Genomic DNA, 17,665 nt, shown 5'->3' with positions numbered 1-17,665 from the left:
AGAGCCGAGGAAAGACGACACAGACACCAAGGTGAGGTTCAGGCTTCTTCTACTTTATTACGCACTTTAGTCCTTATATAGTTTGTCCCCAACAGCCCTCCTCCCAGCCAGGACCAATCAGGGCGCACACACACACACACACACACACACACACGCAGCAGGCAGGCAGAGTGGCAGCTCATTGGGCCACGTAGCAGGGTCATGTTTGATGATGTCTCTGATCAGGCAGGCAGCACATGATCGGACTCCTTACGCTTGCACGAGTTGGAGTAAACAAGCGAGGGTCACGAGGCTTGGCAGCCAGCCAAGAGTTGTAGTAAACAAGTGAGGGTCACGAGGCTTGTCAGCCAGCCAAGGGTTGGAGTCACAAGACTTGGCAGCCAGCCAAGGTGCCATCTTTGGCTGACTCAGCCCCGCTTGCTTCCCACACTTCTGCAACAGGATATGTTTAAAAAAATAAAATGGTCAACATGTGTCTGGTCACTCTGGCTAACTGCTCTTCTGGAGCTTCTGTACTTTCTTCTTGGCTTGTACTTGCAGGAAGAAACTTTTAGGAACTTTCCAACCCTGAGTTGATAAGGACGTGGCTTTTCTATATAAAAACTTACCCTGAGAAATATTCAGCTTTGCACTTGGGATTGAATGCCCAGTGAACTCTCTGGCTGGCTACAAAGGCTTTCTTTTGGCTATACACAATGTCTGAGTGGTCTTCTCTGGTGGGTTACCCCACAACATTTGTTTGGTTCTGTCAATTGTCCATCTGCAACAATATGAGGAGATAAAGTTGCCCTAAGACTGCTCTGAAGTCCATGCTTAAGCATTTTAGAGATGGTTTGCCAGACATGAATGAGAATGGCATCTATCTCTCACCTGGAAAAGTCTGGATAGTCTATGAGCTCAAATGGTCAACTTGCAATGTGGAGTGGCCCAGTGAAGGGAACATAGATGTCCAGATGGACTGTGGTCTCTAGAACGCAGTCCTTGGAGACTCTGGACATCCTGATAATTTTCCCTACATGGACAGTTGGCTGTCCCTGATTCTGAGTCCTCCACCCTGGCTTAAAACATGTGCTCCCTCTTTAGGCACTCATATTTTCCTACTGTGACCTGAGAATAGGAGGCAGGGAAAGTGAAAGAGCCACTAATCCTCTTGATCCCATCAGAGGAGAAAAACTTCCCTCTGCCCTATGTACTCAGCCAACTCCCACCCAAGTGAAAGGCTGGAAGGTCCTCAAACAGGGACTGAGTCTCCTCCACCTCTGGACCCTTCTCTCTCTCCCATATGTGAAGAGGCTCCACTTACGGAGAAGCAAGATGGGCTCTTGATGAGACTGAAGAGGCAGCACTTATCCTTCCTCTAAGGGAGGCCCCGTCCATGGGACCTTGGCAACAAGAGCCTGTAGGAACATTGAACTCCTACCAGCAGAACCCCAACACATTTATGGTTTGTGTCCCTTGTCAGAATCCTCCTTTCTCTGAAAAACTGAAGACACTCATAAGTCTCCTTGAGACTGTTTTCTATATTCACCAGCCCACTTGGGATGATTGTCAACAACTCCTGGCCACCCTCTTCATGGCAGCAGAGTAAGAACAGATCAGAGAGCAGAAAGTTTGCTGAAGCCTGGGTCAGCATCTCTCCCTGACAGTGGTGCCTGCATAAAGCATATTTTCTCTTCTGAGAGACCTGAATGGGACTCCAATACTGACTGAGGTAAGGTAAGGGGGATCTGGACAACTTTCTCCAAATCCTTTTTTGGAAGGATAAAGGCAGCTTCCAAGAGGCCCACAAATGTTTCTAAAGTAAGAGAAGTGATTCAAGAATTCCCTCTGTATTCCTGGAGCATGTCCAGGAGGCTATTGAGTGACAGGGAATAAGGGGAATAAGGTCTTATACCCCTGGGAGGGATTCTGTGAATGAATTTACAATGCAAAAGAGACATCCACCCTGGGACCATTGGGCCACATTGGAATCTTTATCTACTGGTTCCCCAAAGGCCTACAGTCCATCATCTCCTCATGCACTTTAAGGCATCCATTGCACCAAGGAGGGCAGCTCAAATCACCCCATCCCAAAACCCTAAAACTGCCCCCTACATGCTAGAATGTTAGCAAAAGTCCACCAGCTCCTAAGTGATTCGTAGCTGAACCTAGCTCAGGAATGCTGGTTGTACTTGAATCCTCAACACCCTTATTATGTAGGTTTTGGACTAAACAAGACCCTCCCTCCCTCTAACAATCTAGTAAGTTGTGACTGGAACCACCCCTGAGTTACCCTAGGGGATCTATAAGGTCAAGGGACCTACATCATGTCATCTAACTCTAATCTTGACACATCCCCCTATACTGGGATGTATTAGTTACTTTTCTGTTGCTGTTATAGAAACACTGACCAAAGCAACTTATAGAAAGAAAAGTTTATTTGAATTTTTGGTTCCAAAGGGGCATGAGTCCATCATGGCAGGGAAGCATTGTGGTAGAGGTAGCTGGAGGAGGAGCAGAAACTAAGTTCTCACATCTTCAAGTCAGCACAGGAAGCAAGGGAACAACTCAAGATTCTGCAAGATTTAAGAATTCTCTAAAGCCACCCCCAATGATGTGCTTTCTCCTGTATAGCCACACCATCTAAGACCTCCTAAAACAGCACCACCAACTGGGGACAAAATGTCCAACTACTTGGAGCCTATAGGGGACATTTTCATTCAAACCACTACATGGGGCAAGCAACAGTAATCTGTGCACCAACCCCAGCACAGAGCAGTGAATTTTCTTCCAAGCTCCAGAAACTACCTGACTGGTATGTACAATGTGTTAACTGAATATACATCCCCTGATAACTTTGAGAGTAAAAGAGAGGGTTGTTCTCTGTCTACTGGCCCATTTGCTTCCACTGATATACATCTACAGTGGGGAGGAGGGACGAGTCTACCTCAATTTGGATCCAGGACTATTCCAAACCTGAAGAGCAGCTCAAATTCTAGTCCCCCTCTTTGTAGGGGCAAAAATTGCAGGGTTAGTGACTATCAGAACTTAAGCCCTAATAGTAGGAATCAAAAACTTCAGGGAACTTTGTGCCCAGATAGACATGGACCTAGGTCACCTAGAAAATTCCCTTTCCAGACTTGAGATTCAGATGGACTTACTAGCAAAAGTAGTGTCACAAAATCTCAGGGGCCTAGACCTCATCTTTATGAAAAAAAGGGGTCTCTGCATGGCTCCAAGTGAGATCTCCTACTTCTATGTGAATCAGTCTGGGGTCATCAGGAAAAGCTTAATATTAATTAAAAATAACCTAAATAAACAAAAACAACAACAACTAAAAGACATAAGTCCAACAACTGGTATCAATCCTTATTTTCTTGGTCTCCACAGGCTCACCACCCTGCTTACTGCTTTGGCAGAGCCAGTGGTCCTCCTACTCCTGGTGCTGACAATTGGGTCTTGCATGATCAACTGAATAGCTATATTCAAAAAAGTTTTAATTTAGTGAAACTGAGGATTCTAAGGGGGCAGCATAATCCCCTGTCTCAATATGAGTCTATGATATACTCATGCCCGTAGAACCAGAGGGAAGTATGGTGGGGCACTGTAGTACTGACTGTAGCTATACCATGTAATGGCCCTAACCAGCCCTATCCATTGAAACTACAGACAGTTAAAGTGTGGAAATAGAGAAGTTTGACCCTTCTGCAACAGGATATAGGGTTTTTTTTTTAATTGGGGGGGTGTCAGCAGGTCCCTGGTTACTCTGGACAACTGCTTTTCAGTAGCATCTGTATTTTCTGCTTGGCTTGCACATGAGTGAAAAAATTATTGGGAACTGGTCCACTCCTGAACTGATAAGGATGTGGTTTTTCTATATAAAAAAAAAAACTTTCCCTGAGAAAAGCTCAGTACTGCACTTAGGATCAAATGCACAGTGTAGTCAGTGGCTGGCTATAAAGACTTTCTTTTGGCTATATTCAATATCTGAGTGGTCTTTGCTGGTGGGTTACCTCACAACAATTTATAATTTATTATTTTTTTATTTTATGTGAATGAGTGTATTGCACATGTCGTGCAATGCCCACAGAGATCAGAAGATGGCATCGGATTCCCTGGGAACTGGAGTTAAGGATGGTTGCTAGCCACTATGTAGGTGCTGGGAATTGAATCTGGGTCTTTTGTAAGAATAGCCACTGCTCTTAAACTATGAGCCATCTCTCTAGCACAGGTAGAAGTTTCTTTACAGTGATTTTGCTTTGATGAAATTGAGGTATGAATCAAATGAATACTAGCAATAACAAAGGATGAACAGTATGCCTGTACCTCAATCTATGTAGAGAAAGAACTTCATGATTTTGTGGTCAGTTATTTTCTTACTAGCCATTAGTATCAGAAAATATTTGTAAAGCCTTAGCCAATTTGGCTAATTATGACCTCTGTGAGTTGAGCCTCCAAAGCCATATAATTATATATAATCACCATGTACCTCTAGTCCTCTAACTCCCATTCAGTGAGCTCCAGATCTGTGCCTCACACTCTCATGATTATCCGCAGGAGGAGCTCTTATTTAAGACTGTATTTGTATAAAATCTGATGACAAATCTTCACATTTACTTCAGCATCCTGTGACTGGTGAGCATCAGATCACCTACACAATTGTGTCATGAGCTACCACATACTCAGTGAGAATCAGTAAGTTCTAAGGGAGAAAGACAGAGGAATGACTAAGATAGTATTGTTTCTTCAACATCAGCAAATGCATGCACTTTGGGAGATATATGGGCATAATAATATTCAATATTTATGTATGAGAACTCTATGTTCTCATAACTCATTCATATTTTGCATTCTTCCCCCACTGGTCCTACATCCCATAAGGATCTCACCCAGGATAGCAGAAAATAAGTCCACATGAACTGTTAACTAATCACTGTAGGAAGCTTATGAAGGTGACTGTAAGAATAAGAGTCATGGCTGTAAGACATGAACTGTTATTTACGGATTTCTGAGTGTCATCCTCAGAGCTTTGTGTTCTATGCTTATCATCTTATTCCATCTGCACAATCTTCTCTGTTAGATAAGAAGGTGGCAGGGGTCGGGATTGCCACAAAATAGAAACAAAAGGGACTCTGGCAAAGCGAGAGTTTAATTGGGTTTGGCGGGGCTGGTCTTCAACTTAGGTGTGAGGAAGAACCGGCAGCCTAATGGCTACGGAGGGGTAGCTTATAAAGGGTCAGAATGTGGAAAAAGAGAATATTTTTCTGCTGTTTGGGAATGTTTGGGGGGCTGCTTGCTCAGGGAGGGTGTGGGGTCTGTACCTGGTGAAACTTATCAAGGAAAACATCTACTGTAAAACTTGTTTTCTACAATTACGGGTTCCAAGAACTAAATGCAGCTAAGGGCTTGGGAAACCTGTTTGTCAGCCTGTGGCGTATACTCTGGTGATCACAATACATTGGTCATTAATTTCCCAGAGCTACTTTTGTTAACTTGCAGGTGGCTGGGAGTTGGTTGACTCAGTTCCTCTTTAGGGGCCTTATGGTTTCTGGGTCTGGGGTCGACTGGATCTGAACCTTATCATTCTCCAGGTCAAAAGTGCCTTGATATAATTACATTTCTAAAAAACAAAAACATTTTTTTATGTAAGCTGTGCTAGCTTTTTGTGAGTTCACACCCCTGAATTCGTGTGTGAACTGAAGAATCATCTACAGACACAGGACATGAGGTCAGGAGAACTCTGGCAAATTGCCACTTTTAGAGCTCAAACACTAATATTTTCTGTCTTTCACTCCATAAGAAGTTTCCTTCTTTGTTGTGATGTACAGTTTAGGGGTTTCTAGTTGGTAACAGGATAGAGAAGTGGGTGACACCTGTTAACAACTATTACAGAAGAAAAGCTGATATTGTTAGAAAAGATCACAGAAAGAGAAACATACCTGGAAGCTGTGTATATCCTTTGGCATTCTTTTTCTTTCATTTTTAATTGAATTTTTGTGATTTTTCATACAATATATTTTATGGTATTTATGTCCCTTCCCCTATATACCCCTCCCTTTACTAACCCTTGCCCAATTTAATATACTCTATTATATACATAAGTATATAATAAATCCTATAGAGTCTGATTTGTCTCCCCAAATATCCTTCAGTGTGGGTTCATCCACTGGAGCATAGTTAATCTCTCAAGAGTCCCATCCTTGAAAAATGCTCTCACTCCCCCTTCCCCACAGCCATTGGCTGCCAATAATATGTTGGGCAGGGTTGGGGTTTCTTATCCACTTTACGGTGTCTGTGCTGGGATTTTGTCTAGTTTGAGCTTGCATGGGACTTATTTGTGCATGCTGTCACCATTGCTGTGAGTTCATATGAGTAACTGACCAGCTGTCTAGAAAACAACTATATTTCCTTGTGGGCTCTAGTATTCTTATAATCTCCCCCCTCCATCTCTAGAAAATACTTAATGTCTGGTCATGACTTAATTATTACTCATGGTACTGTAAATGTTTAAAAATGCATCTGAACTAGACATATGGTTAGGTCATTTGTACGTCTTTAAACTTTCTAATTGTTCATCACCTATGAAAAAACATGGTCCATAGTTCCTAGAGACTAACAATTTAACTTGGAGTCATGTCGAACAAACTTTGTACTTCTCTTAAAAAGAGCAGATGCAGAGTCAGGCATGGGAGTACATGCCTTTAATCCCAGCACTTGGGAGGCAGAGGCAGGCAGATCTCTGTGAGTTTGAAGCCAGCCTGGTCTACATAGTGTGTTCCAGGTCAGCTGGGGGTACAGGAAGATCTTGTCTCAACCCCCCCCCCAAAATGCTAACATAGTGACACTTGACATTATTAGCTGAGGTTACTTCCAATTGATAAAACTGAACTGTGTTATGATGGAACAGAAATGGATGCTATCTGTGTGACTACTGTGTCATGAATGCATACCATAAGGGCAAATAAAAATTGAGTAATATTAGTATTAATGGTGAAGTTAATCTTCCTCTCAGTCATGAAAAATACCCTGTAACTGGAGAATACTATTGTTCTATTTCTGTCACAGGACATAGTTTTGTTTCTATATAGTGATATGGTGTGTACTTGACAAGAAAAGACTGGCTATCTTTTGTTCTCATTCTCTAGAACTTATGCTGGCATGGGGGAGACATCCAAGATTTTCTTTTTATCACGTTAATTATTGATACTTTCTTGACTCAAAAATTGGTTTCAAGCAATGTGGTTTCAACACACTGTTTCCTGTCTGCTTTTTTACCCCTTTCAATAATGTTCCAAAGAACTGGAGACAAGATGAAATCACTACTTTTCATATATTTATCTTGGACACTATTGCTTTAGTGACCACCATTGAAAACACTCAGATATCTAGGTTTTATCACAGATATTTTCATCTGTGTAAAAAAGCATAAGAGAAGCACAGTAAGATGGTGCTCAGGTTATCCTGAGTGAGAACAATTTTACGCTTTCACATCATTCTAAGCATTCCAATTGTTTGACAAATATTCACAAATAAACTCATTGATTCAAAAATGATTGAATTCTTCATGCTATAAATCACATATTTATTAAGTTCCAATCTTAGATGACCTGGCACATATGTGTTGATGTAGGTGGTGTCTCTCTGTATTTTCACTAAACAATATGAGCACACAGTAGTGATCATTTTACATATGTAGTGCAGGTTGCAGCAGATAAACGATATGTGACTAAAATGTTCACTCACTTCTGGAATCTTATCTGGGAGCACTGCCTCCTTTACCAGAGTCAAATGGGAATATTGTTCTACCTTATGAAAGATGAAATTCCTTTTTATCTTGAAAAGGCTATTGCTACATGAAATGAAATAAATTCATTCTTCCTGTAAAGAAAGAATAAGAGAATGTTGTGAATAGCTTCTGATATTTTTGTTCGATTGACAAATGAACCCTAAAATTTAAACGTCAATGTATAAAAGTGAATGTGTCAAACAAATATCCTTAACTCACCTAATTTTGTGGTTCATAACTGATGAGATATGGATGGGGATGGAAAATTTTTGAAAGAATTGCTTTAAGTTTGGCAAATTAAGTGACATCTTGCTGCCAGGTAGTACTGTTCATCAACTAAATAATGTAAAATCGCTGTATGTACTTCACAGACCATTAGATCCCCATGTAGATGCAGATTAGTAGACATAGAATGTTCGATATCAATCTGCTTTTTTTCCCCAATCATTTCCTGTCCATAGATGTCCAAGCTATATAAAAACATACAATCTAACACGTATCTCACAATTCCATCTCTTGGGATTCTCAGAGGATTCACAACTGCAGCCCATCCTCTCTGGACTGTTCCTGTCCATATACCTGACCACAGTGCTTGGAAACCTGCTCATCATCCTGGCTATCATCACTGACTCCCACCTCCACACCCCCATGTACTTCTTCCTCTTCAATTTATCTTTGACTGACATCTGTTTCATCACCACCACAGTTCCAAAGATGATTGTGGATATCCAAACTCACAGTAGGGTAATCTCTTATGTGGACTGTCTAACACAAATGTCTCTTCTTATTATTTTTGGATGCATGGATGACATGCTTCTGACTGTGATGGCCTATGACCGGTTTGTGGCTATCTGTCACCCCCTGAATTACCCAGTCATCATGAACCCTCATCTCTGCATCTTGTTACTTTTGGCATCCTGTTTCCTTAGCTTTTTTGACTCTCAGCTGCACAACTTAATTGTTTTACAGTTTACTTTATTTAAGGGTGTGGAAATTTCCAATTTCTGTTGTGAACCTGCTCAAATCCTTAACCTTGACTGTTCCAACTCTTTTGCTAAAAACATAGTCACATATTTTGTTAGTGCAATATTTGGTTTTTTTCCCATTTCAGTAATACTCCTCTCATACTGTAAAATTGTTTCCACTATTCTGAGAATCCCATCCTCAGGTGGGAAGTACAAAGCCTTCTCCACCTGCGGTTCACATGTATCAGTGGTTTGCTTATTTTATGGGACAAGCATTGGCATGTACCTCAGCTCAGCTGTATTACATTCTTCCAGAAAGAGTGTCATGTCCTCAGTGATGTACACAGTGGTGACTCCTATGTTAAATCCTTTCATCTACAGCCTGAGAAACAGGGACATTAAAAATGCTCTTAGGAGGCTCCACAGGAGAAAAATCTAATGTCAGGACCTCTGGCATCCACTTGGAATATAGATGAGAGAAGCAATCAACACTAAAATTCTGTACTTTACTTGCTGAATAAATTATGATTATTGTATAATGGTTTCACTCTCTCATTATGTGTCATAACAGAATAGTAGTTGAAGGAGTTGTGCCATGGTGGAGTGGAGTGCGTTTAAAATTGTGCAGAGTTTATATTTGGGAACATAAAAAGGCTTGGATATAGAAGACAATGATGTATGCTGAATTGCATGAATGCAATGAATGCTATTGATGTGCACACTGAAAAACTGTCAATACTCTATTCTTGTTATATATTAAATATTACCTCAATATACAAAGGAAATTGAAAAGTTTTGATCTTTTTAAAAAAGAATGATTTATGTGTTTCTTATTGAACATAATTACAGAGGAAATAAAATGTGGGCATTTATTTTCCTTTCTCCTTCCCCATTACTATTAGTAAGTCCCAAAAGATTGAGGTAATATGGAGACTATAGGATGACTGAATTCTGCACTGATCCTTTGAAGTTTCATGATGGTAATCAGCTTGGGCTTTCATCTCTTTGTTTTGCTAACTCCATATTTGTGCTGGGTCATCATGGATGTCTACTTGGAAAGACTCCTATATAAGACTCTTTATACCAATATTTTTTTCTTTATGTGAGTATTTTAAACAGAGCCTGAGCCTTCATTGGCACTTCACAAAGTAGGCATATTGATACCTAATTTCTTTTACTGAGTCAACTGAAGCCAAGTAATCCAAGAAGTGTAGAGGGAGACCATGGATGAACAAAAGGATATGTTTCTTCACTGTTGCCTAATCACATCAAGGAGGCAAAGAGAAAACTAGATACCAGAATAAAGAATAACAATATGCAGATTTTTGCTTAAGAAGACTAGGAATTGAGGAGTTTTGTTATATTTGTCATGACAAAATCCACAGTCAAATTTTGCTTTCTCTATCTTTGTATCTATTTCTCATGGACATCTTCTGCCTGCTGTGATCTTCCCCAGCAATGTTCCTGCCTTGGGCCTCAGGAGCCCTGATTCCTCAGGACATACTGCAGTCACTTGGCAGGGGGCACTCTCTCTCCCCCTCACCCAGCACTACCAGGAATGACCACACAGGAGCCGACTTCACCCCTGTCAATTAATCAGTCTTTAAAGGTGTAACTTTTTTCAGGAAATTTGTTTAAAGCATTATGTCCTCCTCCAAATCCTTTCTATTGATCAAATTTCCCACAAAGCTTTAAAAATATTTTATTGTGTTTTTGTGCATTTTATATAATAGATCGATTAATAGACCCTGTCCCCTATCCGCACCCCTCCCATATTCCCCCATTGGATTTCATCCATTCTGTCACATATATTAAGTCCTATCCAGTCAAGCATTTGTACTCAGATGTCCCTTGTTGAAAGTTTATCCACTGGAGTCTATTCAGCCTATGTTGAATCACTCCCTTAAAGCAGAATACTCTCCCTCACTCAACTGTAATCAGTTGTCAATAGTTCTTTTGCTAAGGTGTGGCCTGCTGCTTATTTCCTTCATTCTATGTGGGTTTTTATTGGCTGAGTCAGCATTGGTCTTGTGCATACTGACACCATTGTTATAAGTTCATGTGAGCAAGCTCTCAGTGGTCTGAAAGCCTGTTTCCTTTTGTTGCAACAACCCTAGCTCTTACAATTTTTCCACCCTGCAATGTTCCCTGAATCATGGGTGGGTGAGGTTTGATATAGGAGACTTATCCAGGAGTATGCACTCTATAGTCTCTTACAAAACCTTTTGCCTTAAAATATCCTTGACTTATTATATTTCAGATGGGTTTTTCAGTTGTTTATTTTTCCTGATTAAATTTTTATGTGTGTAATGGAATCAATACATTTTTATGACAAACTAAAAAGATAATAAACCTGCACAGTAAAAGTTTTGGATCTTGATATCCTTTTGCATGACTTATTAACTGACAAATATTTTAAAAATTGGTGAATGGAAAATGTTATAAAATTTCCATCAAATTAATACACTCAGTTATTCAATTCATGGGATGATTACAGGCTGGCTTGTCATTTCCAACTATTATACCTAAAGCCTGACATCCTATTATTATTAATTTAAAATACTATTTCTTTACTATACCTCTGATGCCACAAGATCATTAAAAACCCTCTAATTTACCTTTCATCTCCTCTCATCTTGTCTCATTTACCATTACCTCTATATGAAGGCTCCAACAACTAGATATCAATCAAAGGCATGCTTAACAGCCCCAGTGTTTGTCAGTTCTATGTAAGTGCAGACACAGCACCCATTTAAAAAACATTTCCACAGGCTTATACTATTCTTCTTAGAGCCCCTATCTTATATTCTTTACAAAATACATTTAATCTACTTAAGTCCTATTTACAAAGTACTGGTCTTTCTGTTGCTCCTAAGAAGATACAGTGTGATACAGCACTTTCATATTTGGAAACTGTAGGATACCAGAATGCCAGGCTCTAGGGTGAGGTGAGCCTAAAACTTATAGGTCCAGGCTGCATTCTCTGCTAAATGGAGGGGCACTGAAAACAGTGGCTCTGATAATCCCTGTCCTGCAGAACACTGCTAGACTGGCAGGAGGAAGTGGCCTGGTCATAAAAGTGCAGGCTCCCTGCTCCATGGGACAGCGTCTTGGTCAACAACTCTTAGTTCATCTCCTTGTCCTGAACAAATAACACAGCTGTCCCTGGCTAAGAGGTTAGGCCAGGTTAAAGGTTTACTCCTGAGCTAAAAGCTAAAGGTTCACCATGCTTTTAGCTCTAAGAAAGAAAACATGTGGCCAATAAATTACTGGATGGGCATTGATAACCTTGAGTAAAAGTTTAGGAACCCTTATGGCCCCAACTAACAGACCAAATGTCCTGTTTCTTTCTACCCTAAATCTTTGTATGGGACTGTATATCCCACATGACTGCTAGTTCTTTGGGATGTATAAAAAACATCTGAATTTTAAAATAAATTGTCATATTGGGAAGACTCAGGTCCCAGAGTTTATGACTCTGTCACCAATCAGACCCTCTGCCCCGAAGCCAGCAGGTCCCCCACTAAGCAAAGTGAACCTGAGTCCCAGCAGGAAACCAAGATTGATAATAACCACATTATTCCACAAAAGATTCAAATTGATAATAATTTAAATTAAAAAGTCTTCATTATTTTCAAGAACTGTTAGGAGATATTAACTGACTTACACGATCTTAGTTATTTCTATTTATCAAATTCAATGTTGATTCCAAATCCTACACGGTAATTCTAATTGCAACACTCCATCCCTAAAAGCTCAAAAAATTATTGTGGACAAAACAACAAATACAAAATGTCTACTTAACTCTGGTTGATCCTGTGTTGCCTGTTACCTTACTCACGTCTTCTATTTCCCAATCTCCTACAGGACTGCTACTGCAAAATAAAGGATGGGTTCCATGGACTTTTGTTTTTTACTCAACATTTCCAATAAAAAATTGGAAACATACCTGGAAAAGATAGCCAAAATTATCTCTCACAGAAGGTGATGGTTCCAAGGAATGATATGAATTGACCCTCACTCTATAACGCTTCCCATATTTAATAATAAAAAAAATTCTTGAAAAATTGTTCTTTCTTATTTTCTTTTTTTTTAAACTTGCCATTATTCCAAAAGCAAATTATTTTTTTTCTTATGCTCTACAAATTGGGTAATTCTAAAAAATATTCCACAATGCTCCTGTCACTGACACACCTTTTCCACTGTTCTTGAGATTCAACAACCCATACAGGGCCTAAAATAAAAACTTTATACACATCATATAAATCTACACAAAGTAAATTGTTTGCTGTTTGTCTCTTTGAGCAGGGCGTGATGGCACACACCTTTCATCCCAGCATTCAGGAGGCAGAGGCTGGCAGAGTTCTATGAGTTCAAGGTCAGCCTGGTCTACATAGTGTGTTCCAGGCCAGTTGGGGCTCCTGTCTCAAAAGGACGAAAAAAAATGTTTGCTGTTTGTCTCTTGCTGACCATTGTAATCAAATTTATTAATATTGTGACAGATTCAAAAAGTACATTATTACACCACTGCCATTATTAAAAATTACACCATTGTCTTAAATAACCCTGTCTCTGAACTTTTTCTTTTTTCTTTTTTTTTTTTTAGGGGGAATCAATTTCTCCTTGTAGCCCCAGCTGGCCTGGAATTTTCTATGTAGACCAGGCTGGCCTCAAACTCACAGAGACCTATCTGCCTCTGCCTCCAAAGTGCTGGGTTGTGCCTCCACAACTGATTCTGAACTTTCCTTATAGGCACAAACTTTAATGAGACAACAGAGACAGCCAATGTAGGTCAGTCACATTCCTTCACAGTCTGGTTTTCAGGGGCTGCTATCTCAAAACAATAAACAAAATGACCAACTAATATACGTTGTGACCACGAAAGAGGTTCAACATTTGCATGTTTTAAGGCACCCCCCTTCATTCTTCTTGTGCCATAAATTTTCTCTAATATAATCATAGGCATAAAACAGTCACCTCAAGCCCCTCTTATGTGCATTTCATACTCTTTCATTTTCAAAATGAGCAAACCCAGAGTCTTCAACCTAATAAAATTTAACAGATGGATGTAACTCTTGTCCCCACTTTCAGATGTCTCTGATATTCATGTTACTGTTGGTACATTCTCTGTGTTTACATGGGCCACTGCCCAAACTAGAAAAAGAACACTCATGTTATCACTCATATGCTAACTACTCTTATTATCTAGGCTTTCCTCATAGTACTAAAACAGAAAATGCTCCACCTTCACTAGTGCCCACTTTGCTCGCTTTTAACTGATTGGCATAGTTCCCACACCAGGATCTGATACAGTCCTCAAGTCCTGGGTATTGTAAAACGGAAGAATCACACTTTCAAATTATAGCTATCTAGTTGGGGCGAGGCCAGACTTGCTGAGGTGAAGCAGTGCCCAAGTTTGGGTGGGCTGGACCTTGTAGGCAGCTGCTGCTCCCAGTTGCCAGCTGCTTCTCCCAGTGTTGGTGGCAGTGGTGACTCCGCTCAGAGTCAATGGCATTACAGTGTTTCTATCACCTCTGTACAAAAGATCATTTTGCCACCTAGACAGATGGGCTGTGCATTGTCTCTGTCACTAAGACTGCAGACAAAGTTATATACAATTGTATGTGTATAGCTGATATCAACCTAATTCCTCAGGACAGGCCATTTGTCATCTTCAATAATGGGGGGCTATTATTACAACATACTGCTACAGTCAGGAAAACTGCAATAAAAATAGAACACCCCACTATTGAAAAGCAGTCACCCAGCCTTGGTTCTATGGTACTGGCTGCTGTAGTTGCTGGTCCAGTTTGCTACTTCTGCATTGCACTCATGCCAATGGTATATCTGCCATAACCACACTGCCAATCACCATCGAGTGCCAAAGGGGATCCATCCAAGATTGTCCCTTCATTTCAGAGGGTAGCACATTAAAAGGTTTAATTTATGATACGGCATCAGGATATGGATCAGGTTTACCACTGCTTGTTCAGAGAACCATTTGCAGAATCATTGTGTTACAAGAAAGCACTGAAAAGGGTTGATTTGGAGAAGTTTGGCCAGGAAAGTGGCAGAGAGAAGTTGCTTGAGAAGAAGGTTCACAGTTTGGTCAGGGAGAGATTTATCAGGCTGCGCTATTATGACATGAAAACATCTGGGGATTTATGGCAGCAGGCAATAAAGACAACAGTATCTGGACTCAGCTCTGGTTGGTGTCAGATTATTACGAGCATGGATCTCTTTTTGATTATTTGAACAGATACTGTGGAAGGAATGATCAAACTTGCTCAATCCATGGCAAACTGTCTTCCCCATCTTCACATGGAGATTGTTGGTGCTCAAGGAAAACCAGCTACTGCTCATAGGGATTTGAAATCAAAGAATATTTTGGTGAAGAAGAATGGGACCTGCTGCATTGTAGACTTAGGATTGTCTATAAGGCATGATTCAGCCACATATACAACTGATATTGCTCCAAACCACAGAGTGTGAGTTAAAGGGTACATGGCCCCTGAGGTTCTAGATGATCCTATAAATAAGAAACATTTTGAATCCTTCAAACATAATGACAGCTATGCAATGGGTTTAGTGTTCTTGGAAATTGCTCAACGATGTTCCATTGGTGGAATTCATGCAGATTACCAGGTGCCTTATTATGATCTCATACCTTCGGATCCATCGGTTGAAGAAATGAGAAAAGTGGATTGTGAATAGAAGTTAAGGCCAAGTATCTCAAACAGATGGAGCCTTGTGGATTAAAAAACTTTGTCACAACTCAGTCAACATGAAGGCATCAAAATATAATTCTGCAGCTTTGCTGCAACTTTCTTTTTTCTTCAGATCTGCTCTTGGGTTTTCATTTAGGAGGTTAATTGTTCTACCTCACCGAGAGAACAGAAGGATATTGCTTCCTTTTGCAGCAGTTTGATAAGGTCAATCGAAAACTTCCCAAGATTTCTTGGGACCCAGAAGCAGCCACATGGGTCCTTTCTGTGCACTATGACTGCTTCTCTCCCAGGACAGTTACAAAATGTTGTGTGATCTACCTTTGTTTTCTATTATGAAAACTTTGTTTGTTTATTGTTTGTTTGTTTTAAAAAAGGTGGGTCTTTGGGTATTTGTTGTGTTGATAGTCAGTTGTAAGGGTAAAAGAGTGCTGGGTCAGGTGAAGTATTTCTTGTCCTGGTTAGTACATTCTCAGAGGATTCTGAACCACTAAAGACACTCCTTTATTTACTTTGAATGTACTGTTCTATAACTTTTCAGGATCTTGAGCTAATACTTAAACTAATACTTAAGCTAATACTTAAACTCTTGAGTCTAAAGAGGACTTCAGATTTATGCAATTTATTTTGCATACTGTTAATGTTCTTTCACATTCAGAACATTACATGCCTTCACAGCAGGATTGTACTATACTAGTAAGTGCAACTTCTGTGTCTTTCTAATGGAAATGAATATAATTGCTTAAATTCTCTTTGCTAAATCCTGCAGGGTTTGAATTCATAAAGTTTATCTCAGCAACCTAAACCTTTTCTAGATTTTTTAAAGAGTTTTTGTGGTACATGTCATTTAGTATCCTATTCTGAAAATGCTTTTTTCCTACCAAAATGTGCCTGAACCACTAAAGAAATGCAGTGGCTTTAATTAGTAATGGTTATCATGGTCATGTTGGGATAGTCTCACATTAAGCTTTGCAGATTGTGGTGTTGTCTGAGTTTGTTTGAAAAAGGCAAGCACCACTCTAGATGCTTACAAGCACTTGAATGATTTAACATTTTTAGCATACAGACTAATTTTTCTGGAAGGGAAAGTATGTCTAGCTGCTTGTGGAAAGTTGTGTGGTATTCTGTAAGCCTTTTTTATTTTATATCTGATCAAGGTCAATGTTATTTTTTTAACAAATGAGTTACATTTAAAATTAAAATATAGCTAATGTTAAATAATAGACCTTTTATTTTGGAAGGCAGAGGCAGTTTATTTGAATAGACAACAAAGTGTAGGTGACTGTCGCATGTTACATAGGTATGTGTGTCTGGTGGACTTTCTTTCCTGAGGTTGGAGTTAGTGTAGCTTTGAGATCTCACTACACCTTCAGAAAGGAAGCTTTTAATTCAGTCTTTTCTTGTGTCATATGTACAGATACTGCAACTATTCGATTTACATAGTGACATTGAACTCAATGCACCCTTGTTACTGGGAGAAATGGTAGCTAAAGGGCATTCTGAGTAGAAGCTCTCCGGTACAAATGATTTCACTCAGGTGTTCAAAGTGAGCCTGTCAGGGTCTTCTCCAATGATGTTGAAGTTAGCTGGCTAACACCTGGGATTTTATTCCAGTGGCGCAAAGTCTTTGAAGGGCTTTTACTTTCTTAATCCCTTTTATCACTGTGATCTTCTAAGGGTGAAAATATTAATGGAGCTTGAGGCAAACCTTTGACCACAGTGATATCAATTCCCAGATAACAAGCTCAGAATACTTTTGTTTCAGGAGATTGTGACTGTTGCTTCTGAGCGAACTGCATTCTGCTCATGTCTTATTTCAGACCTAGAATAAATTTAAAGACTATTTGGTCTTAAAACCAAAGTAATTTAAGGATGACTGACATGTTACATAGGAATTTAGTGTCAATTTAATGTGTTTTTAAAAATCACATGGAAAATGTCCTTAGAAGATAATATGTTGATGACGAATTTGAGTTTTTTCTATAATTATCATGATTTAATCAAAGTAAATTTGAAAGGTTGGTTTCTTATGGCTGTGTTATGCCACCTGCTTAATAATCTCTGGTTCTGAAAATAGGTACTTTGAGGGGGGGTTGTTTGTTTGTTTGTTTACATTTCTAAGCCTGTGAGATCTGCTTTATGAAATCCAGGGGACCAATACATTTTTTTTTAATTTTTAAAAATGATTTATTTAATAACAACATACTTAG

At 39.7% G+C, this 17,665-nt stretch overlaps 1 protein-coding gene and 1 pseudogene across 1 annotated transcript; both read left to right on the top strand.

Annotated features, from left to right (window-relative positions):
- The first annotated feature begins 5,558 nt into the window (after window positions 1–5,558).
- Window positions 5,559–9,169, top strand: LOC103736365 (olfactory receptor 7E24-like). The gene is made up of 2 exons (XM_029564824.1): window positions 5,559–5,577; window positions 8,295–9,169. Exon 2 carries the CDS (start codon window positions 8,414–8,416, stop codon window positions 9,167–9,169), a length of 756 nt encoding a protein of 251 aa, XP_029420684.1. The 5' UTR covers window positions 5,559–5,577; window positions 8,295–8,413.
- A 501-nt stretch (window positions 9,170–9,670) lies between these two features.
- LOC103736363 lies at window positions 9,671–15,949 on the top strand (annotated as a pseudogene).
- The last annotated feature ends 1,716 nt before the right edge of the window (window positions 15,950–17,665 follow it).

This window comes from Nannospalax galili, unplaced genomic scaffold, assembly GCF_000622305.1.
Source record: "Nannospalax galili isolate Female #2095 unplaced genomic scaffold, S.galili_v1.0 scaffold558, whole genome shotgun sequence".
Classification (NCBI taxonomy): domain Eukaryota; kingdom Metazoa; phylum Chordata; class Mammalia; order Rodentia; family Spalacidae; genus Nannospalax; species Nannospalax galili.
This window is presented reverse-complemented; position numbering and strand designations above follow the sequence as displayed.